Source organism: Myotis davidii, unplaced genomic scaffold, assembly GCF_000327345.1.
Source record: "Myotis davidii unplaced genomic scaffold, ASM32734v1 scaffold3009, whole genome shotgun sequence".
Lineage (NCBI taxonomy): Eukaryota > Metazoa > Chordata > Mammalia > Chiroptera > Vespertilionidae > Myotis > Myotis davidii.
This window is the reverse complement of record NW_006299872.1, coordinates 63,006-71,035: the sequence shown is the minus strand read 5'-3', so window position 1 is coordinate 71,035 and position 8,030 is coordinate 63,006. Positions and strand designations below refer to the sequence as shown.

Here is an 8,030-nt window from a genome sequence, read left to right as displayed (position 1 = left end):
CCAGGCCGCGGGCCAGCGCTTTGGTCGGGAGGGACCCGGGGGTCCTGGCGTGGTGTGTGGATGGGCTTCCCCCGGGCCTTGCCGAGCCTTGGCGGGGACTCTGGAGCCCGGGCTCGCAGCCCCTGCACCGCACACCTTCCTCACCCGCGACCAGGAATGGCCGAGTCCGTAGGAACTTGAGGAGGAGGGTAAAGGCGCGCCCGGACCCTGCCAGCCTCTCAGTAGCGTTCCCCGCCCTGGCTGTGGCCATGGCTGTGCCAGGAGCAGGCTGGGTCCAGCAGGCTCTGGGCGTCTCCTTCCTCTTCCTGGAAGTAGGAAGAGGAGCTCGGCCTGGCTCTGGTCTGAGGACCGAGACTTTGTCGGAGGGGCTTTCCCTCTGGGGGAGGCCTGATCGCTGACTTGCAGTGCTCGTGTTTCTCCTCTTGTCCAGGGGGACGTAGATGGCTGGACACAGGATCTAGAGGCTCCAAATAATGTGGAGATGTTTCGACCTTCAGGTCAGTGGGACCCGGCGGGGACTGCCGCTGTCTCTCTCTCCCGGGAAACTGACCGTCTGTCCTTGTGATTCCTCAGGTTCCACGGGGCTCATCCCCCCGTCCCACTTCCAAGCGCAGCCCCTTCCAGCCATGCCGAGAATGGCTCCCACCTGGGTCTCAGACATCCCCCTCGCCCATCGAGGCGTCTCAGAGCGGCGGCCAGACTTCCAGAGGCCTCCGGGGATCGTGTGGGAGCAGGACGTTTGTGGCGATGGGCAGGAGCCGGGGTGGAGGGGCAGGTAGGGGCCGCTGCCGCGCTCTCAGGCTTGCCTGCTGTGGCCCTTCACTGAGATAGGTCCTTGCCCTAGTTCAGCCCCGAGTCCCATCATTTGTTCCTTTATCCATAGCAAGTATTGGTGCCTACAGTGCATCAATAGTATGAAGAGCATGCTAGGTGCTGGGGGTGGCATAACAAACACATAGGAGAAATCCTGATATCAAGGATTTCCTTAAAATTCCAAGGGACCGACAGCTGATCATAATCAGGCAAGATACCGTGTCCTGTGCTAGTGTGGACTCATTCTGGCGATGGTGCCGTCTGAGTGGGCTTGCTACTTGTCAACATGCTGTCCGTACAGCTTCTCATCGATGGTTCCTGCGTGTCTTTTCCCTGATAAACTGGCAGCCGTTGTGCATTGTGCTCTAGAGTGGGATTGCGGGTGGGTCTCCCGGGGCCCCACCAGCGGGCAAGGAGCATGACGACGACAGGGAGCACCACAGCTGCTGCCAGGACACGGCTCTCTGTTCCTGGCTTGGCACCGGCTGCGGTCGTGTGGCCGTTCACTTCGTTGCTGTAGGCTGTCGTTCCCTGCTTAGAAAGTCCTGCGGCCCGCGCCTCAGTGAGGAGCTGTGCCAAGAGCCGGTCACAGGTGCTTCAGCAGCGGTTGCGGGCCACTGGTGGCCCGTGAGGTCCGAAAGGTTGGCGACCGCTGCTTTAAGCTGCATGTGCACCAGGAGACTTCGCTGAAGGTGGGCCTGCATAGTTCATTGACGTGCTGTCCTCCCGAACCCCTCACTCAAGAACCCCTCACTCAGCGTACCTGACTCTAGACCAGCGGTTCTCAACCTGTGGGTCGCAACCCCTTTGAGGGTCCAACGACCCTTTCACAGGGGTCGCCTAAGACCATCGGAAAACACATATATAATTACATATTGTTTTTGTGATTAATTACTAAGCTTTAATGATGTTCAATTTGTAACAATGAGAATACATCCTGCATATCAGATATTTACATGATGATTCATAACAGTAGCAAAATTACAGTTATGAAGTAGCAACAAAAATAGTTTTATGGTTGGGGGTCACCACAACATGAGGAACTGTATTAAAGGGTCGCGGCATTAGGAAGGTTGAGAACCACTGCTGTAGACGCTCCCAGCCAGCACCTGGCCGTACTGATACCGGGAGCTCTTAAATCAGAATTCAGAAGTCCCTCCCTGCACTTCCAACCTCTTCAGAATGTGTGGCCCAGTGATACGCACAGTTGCTGTTAAGACATCAGCCTGTGTATAGCTCTCTCTAGAGCAGCGATTTTCAACCTTTTTCATCTCATGGCACATTACTAAAATTTGCGACACACCAAAAAATGTTATTTTTTGCCTTTCTGACCAAAAAATAGGTATACTTTTGATTGATTTACAAAATAATAATTACCTACCCTTTCTGCTTCAAAGTAACTTTTTTTTTTTTTAAATATATTTTATTGATTTTTTACAGAGAGGAAGGGAGAGAGATAGAGAGTCAGAAACATCGATGAGAGAGAGACATCGATCAGCCACCTCCTGCACATCCCCAGTGGGGGATGTGCCCGCAACCCAGGCACATGCCCTTGACCGGAATCGAACCTGGGACCTTTCAGTCCGCAGGCCGACGCTCTATCCACTGAGCCAAACCAGTTTCGGCCAAAGTAACTTTTTAAAAAGTCAGGTGCTGCCCAACTTGCATGGCTCAGTGATTGAGCGTTGACTTATGAACCAGGAGGTCATGGTTCGATTCGCAGTCAGGGCACGTGCCTGGGTTGCAGGCTTTATCCCCAGTGAGGGGCATGCAGGAGGCAGCCAATCAATGATTCTCTCTCACTGTTGCTGTTCTATCTCTCCTCCCTCTCTGAAATCAATGAAAGAATATTTTTTAAAAATTAAGTAAATAAAAAGTTAGGTGCCTATACTTGTAATTTATATAAGGATTTCTGATACCAAGAATGAACCAATCAGATGCAACCTTATTCAACGTGACCAATAAGATGCAACTCTATATGACCTATGTATTTATGGTCCAAGACCAAATAGTCACATCCCACAGCTATTTTGTTGGCTGGTGTCATTTTTTTTACTTGACAATCTAAGGGAAGGAGGTCAGTCCCCCTGACTAAATAGTTAGGTATTGCATGTTTTAAAAATTCTTGTGGCACACAGTTGATAATCACTGCTCTAGAGGGCCATGAGCCCAGAGACTAGACCTGATGTGCTTAGTAGGGCCTTGCTGAAGGGCGATGGTGATGGAAATGCAGAGATCCCTAAGGTCCAGGTTCATTCCCACATGTGAGCAGAGGGAGCTCTTCCCCTGGGGCCACCTTTGCAGCCCCAGAGACAGGTCTCACCCGTGCTACCCTGTCTTTCAAGGTCCGTGGAGCTGCAGGGGTCGCAGGCCTTGCGCCAGCAGGCAGAGCTGATCTCTCGGCAGCTGCAGGAGGTGCGACGGCTGGAGGAGGAGGTCCGGGTCCTGCAGGAAAACTCGCTACAGCAAAAGATGAAGCTGGAGACCCAGGCCATGGAGCTGGAGGCTCTGGCACGGGCGGAGAAGGCTGGCCGAGCTGAGGCCGAGGGCCTGCGTGCCGCCCTGGCTGGGGCGGAGGTGGTCCGGAAGAACCTGGAGGAGGGGAGCCAGCGGGAGCTGGAGGAGGTTCAGAGGCTGCACCAGGAGCAGGTGAAGGGGGGTGGGAGGGCCTCGCCTTCACAGTGGGGGTCTGGCCAGGGCTTTCCTGCAGAAAGCAGCTACGGGAAAGACGCCCGCGAGCCGTGGAGGGGTGAAAAGCGTGCCCTGGAAAGAGGGGGACCTTGGTGTTGGCATTATTCAGATCGCTCTTGTTCCCAGGGCTCAGCTGATCACCCACCACCTGAAGCCCTCCTTCCCCTCAGTAGGAAGTAGTTTGTCTTCCCGCCTCACTCTGGGTACCCCATTAATCTGGGAGCTCTGGCGGGGCAGGTCCCGAGGTGAACTGGGAAGGAGACTGTTCAGTTGGTAAGCATTTATCAGTGCTTACTCTTCCATCCCTGAGACAGGAGCTGGGCCTCTGGGGAACCCAGCGAGTCCCTGCCCGCCTGGGTGCAGCTGGCGGCCTAGAGGGGGACACACATTCAACACTTGATTTAATCCTAAGTAGTTGCCTGCCATTGGGAGAAGTGCCATGAAGAAGGACAAGGGAGCCTTAAGCTAGTAGGGGAGTTAGAAAGGTCATTTTAACAAGTCAGCATGTTAAGAAATGAAACCATAATGATACCGGAAGAAAATCTGGGTGAATTCCTGGTAACCTTGAGTGGGGAAGGTCTTTACATGTGAATCAAGATGCTGAGCCACTAAAGAGAAGTTGGAATGTTGACTGTATAACACTACTGGTAAACTTAGGAATGGCAATAAAAGTAAAATAAGGACAACTGGTAGCCCTAGCTGGCTTGGCTCAGTGGGTAGAGTGTCGGCCTGTAGACTGAGGGGTCCTGGGTTCGCTTCCAGTCAAGGGCACATGCCCGGGGTTGCAAGCTCGACCGGGAGGGTGTGCAGGAGGCAGCCAGTTAATGATTCTCATCATTAATGTTTCTTTCTCTTTTCCCCCTCTCCCTTCCTCTCTGAAATCAATAAAGAAATAAAAAAAAGAGAACACCTGGTAAATTAGGAACAATATTTACAGCTCATATCACAGAAAGAAGCAAATATCTCTACTATATAATGTGTGTGTAGAAATTGATACAAGGAAAACAGTAATCCAGCCAGAGATACTGCAAAGAAAAATATAAATGCCTTTAGATTTGCAAAAGATGCATAATGATAAGAGGTGACTTCAAAAAAATTTTTTTATTGATTTCAGAGAGGAAGGGAGAGGGGGAAAAGAGAAAGAAACATTAATGATGAGAATCATTAACTGGCTGCCTCCTGCACACCCTCCCGGTCGAGCTTGCAACCCGGGCATGTGCCCTTGACCAGATTCGAACCTGGGACCCTTCAGTCTGCAGGCTGATACTCTATCCACTGAGCCAAACCAGCCAGGGCAAGAGGTGACTTTTGTTCTGAGTAGAAGTTGGCTTGTCAGGCATGAACGGTGGAGATGGGAGCTGCTGTGACACGGGGCAGCACGTGGGATAGGAGGCGGCCAGAAGGGTTTGAGGGCAGGAGCTGAGGGGCTCTGGATGGTCCTGGGACTGTGAGGCCTCAGACCCATCCAGAACTTTATCTTAAGAACAATCAGCGCCTGGCTTAGTGGCATGGCTCAGTGGTTGAGCGTCGACCCATGAACCAGGAAGTCACAGTTGGATCCTGGGTCAGGGCATATGCCTGGATTTTGAGCTCAGCCCCCAGTAGGGGGTGTGCAGGAGGCAGCCTATTGATGTCTCTCTCATCATTGATATTTCTCTCCTCTCTGAAATCAATAAAAAAATATTTTTTCAAAAAAGAACAATGAGCAACCAGTGAAAGGTTTAAAACAGGGAAATGACATGCTATATTTGTGATTTATGTCCAAAAAGTTCACTCTAAATGTGGCGTGGAAATGGGCGAAGGGAGACCAACTGGAGATGAGGACAGCCGTGTTCCCGCTTCCTTGTCTGTCCCACGACTCCCTCAGTGTCCCCGACACCCTGAGAGGTGCAACGAGGAAAGGGCGAGCCGCCTGCCTTCCTAGAGCTTCCTTTGTGTGGGCTGTGGGACTGCCAGGTCCTCTCAGATGACAGCAAGTGCTGGAGGCCAGGGGCAGGCAGCAGGACAGAGTGGTGGTGGGTGGGGATTGGAGGGCCCTGGGAGGCCTCCCGAGGAGGGAGCGGAGGTGACGTGGGTCTGAGAAGAGCCATAGGAATAGGCTCAGAGCAGTGGGCAGGGCCCAGGCCCCCGGGACGTTGCAGCCGAGGGAAGGAGCCGGGTTTTGCTCAGAATGCCAGCCGCTGGAGGTTCCTCAGGACTGGTCAGGGGATGGTTGCTGTCGTCTAGACCAGAGGTGAGGATGGCCTACCTCAGGCTGGTGGCTGGAGGTGGAGAGAAGTGAAGATATGATTTGGGGGAAGACCAGACAGGAACTGCTGATGAGTTGGAGTGTGATGGGACCTAAAGGCTCTAGGGTCGGCCCCATTTGCCAGGCCTCTGAGGCCTGTGGGCGCCGTGCTGGGCTGTTGTCTAAGGTCACAGGAAGTGGGAGACACGGCCAGAGCCAGGGGAGATTTGGAAAGCCCAGGTGTGGGGGTGAGCCAGCCCCTGCTGAGACCCCTCTCTCTGCAGCTGTCGTCCTTGACACGGGCTCACCAGGAGGCTCTTTCCAGTTTGACCAGCAAAGCCGAGGGCTTGGAGAAGTCTCTGGCCGGTCTGGAAACCAGCAGGGCCGGGGAAGCCCAGGAGCTGGCCATGGCCCAGAGGGAGGCTGAGCTGCTGCGGGAGCAGCTGAGGTAAGTTGGTGGGTCGCCAAGGGGGGCCCAGCAGGTGGTGCCCCTGATGGCTGTCCTGTTCCCACACTCATCCTAGCAAGACCCAAGAAGACTTGGAGGCTCAGGTGACCTTGGTTGAGAAGCTAAGGAGATATGTGGGGGAACAAGTTCCCCCCGAGATTCACGGCCAGGCATGGGAGTCAGAGCGACTGAAACTTCTAGAGACCGTGCAGGTGAGGGTGCAGGGCACATCTGTGCAGGTGGGTGGCCCAGGACCTGGGAGGACCTGCCCCAGGAGGGAAGGGTGCAGACCGGTGCTCTCCGCCCTGCTCCCTGGCAGCACTTGCAGGAGGACCGGGATGGCCTGCACACAACGGCGGAGCTGCTGCAGGTGCGCGTGCAGAGCCTCACGTGCATCCTGTCCATGCAGGAAGAGGAGCTGGCCAGGAAGGTAGGACCCTCGCCTCCCTGTGGGCGGGCCCTGCTGAGAGCTCCCCTCCCTGCACACACACCTCTGCTCTCTCTGGCTCCTGTCACCTGGGCAGCCCAGAGAGAAACCAAGATGCAGCTTCCTCCTCTGCTCCCAGGAGCCACTCGACCGCTTCCCCCGCCCACAGGTGCAACCCTCAGATTCCCTGGAGCCCGAGTTCTCCAGGAAGAGCCAGGCCCTGCTGAAGCACTGGCGGGAGAAGGTGTTTGCCCTCATGGTGCAGCTAAAGGCCCAGGAACTGGAGCACGGAGCGTGCGTGCAGCAGCTGAAGGGACAGGTCACTTGGCGTTCTTCCTCCCCATGGTTATCCCTGTTTCCATTACATAATGGGTGGCGTTTAGTTAACCAGCATTACCGAGTGGCTGCCACGAGCTGGGAGCAGCCCTAAACAAAGACAGAGCTTAGGTCCTGCAGCAGACACAACAGGCAAAGCAGACAGTCAGGTAACGTCAAGAAATCTGTGTGCTGTGAAGAGTGGGGTGACCCACTACACGACAGACCAGGGGGCAGCCTTAGGTGCGATGGTGCGGAACGGCCCTCCTCCTGGCGCAGGGCACAGGCTCTGTGTGGAGATCTGGACTCAGGAGGCCAAGCTGCTTGTCTCCCCGGGGGGAGTTCATTTTGAGACCGTTGTCCTGCCCCTTCGATCCCAGTGCCCGCCTGCCTCTTCCCCCCCAGGTGGCAGTCCGCCCAGAGCCAGGAGCAAGCCATCCTGCAGCGCTCCCTGGAGGACAAAGCTGCGCAGGTGGAGGTGGAGCGGATGGGCGCCAAGGTCAGAATCGGCCACAGTCAGGGGCTAAGGGAGGCCTGGGAGCCCTGGTCAGTGGGCCAAGGCCCCAGAGAAAGGACCCTTTCCTTCACAGGCCCTGCAGCTGGAGCTGAGCCGTGCCCAGGAAGCCTGTCGCCGGGGGCAGCAGCAGACAGCCTCGGCTGAGGAGCAGCTGAAGCGTGTGGCCAGAGCTATCAGCAGGTGTCTGGATAGAGGTGGGGGTGCTGAGGGTGGGGGAGGACTTCTGCTTCCCCAGCTTCCGAGACACCTTGGAGTTTAAGAGCCTTAGGCAAGCACAGCTAGAAAGATGGCCACTGGAAGGTGCAGACTGGAGGGACTTAGCTACTGGGGGGTGTAGGCTGGAGGGACTTAGCCTCTGGAGGATGTGGGCTGAGGGACTTAGCTGCTGGGGTGCAGGATTCGAGGGACTTTACTGCAGGTGGTGGTTGTGCAGGGCTGGAGAACTTAGCCATGTTAAAGCTCCTGTGTTCATTTTCTGGGGCAGCCCCTCTGCATTCACACAAGGGTCACTCTGACTGCCATTGCCCGTGTGACTCGAGATGAAGAAGCTTCCTCCTGCATTTGGTCCAGTAACAGCTTGAGCTAGTGGAGC

The 8,030-nt window shown here is 55.2% G+C and overlaps 1 protein-coding gene across 1 annotated transcript in view; it reads left to right on the top strand.

Moving 5' to 3' along the window:
* Positions 1-6: 6 nt before the first annotated feature.
* Positions 7-8,030, top strand: part of CCHCR1 (coiled-coil alpha-helical rod protein 1) — a 14,203-nt gene continuing 6,179 nt past the window's right edge. The window contains exons 1-10 of the mRNA XM_015571956.1: positions 7-188; positions 431-497; positions 574-775; positions 3,159-3,462; positions 6,016-6,179; positions 6,256-6,391; positions 6,499-6,609; positions 6,776-6,951; positions 7,327-7,420; positions 7,512-7,618. Of these exons, the coding sequence (XP_015427442.1) occupies positions 482-497; positions 574-775; positions 3,159-3,462; positions 6,016-6,179; positions 6,256-6,391; positions 6,499-6,609; positions 6,776-6,951; positions 7,327-7,420; positions 7,512-7,618 (1,310 nt within the window). The 5' untranslated portion in view covers positions 7-188; positions 431-481. The remainder of the gene's footprint in view (positions 189-430; positions 498-573; positions 776-3,158; positions 3,463-6,015; positions 6,180-6,255; positions 6,392-6,498; positions 6,610-6,775; positions 6,952-7,326; positions 7,421-7,511; positions 7,619-8,030) is intronic.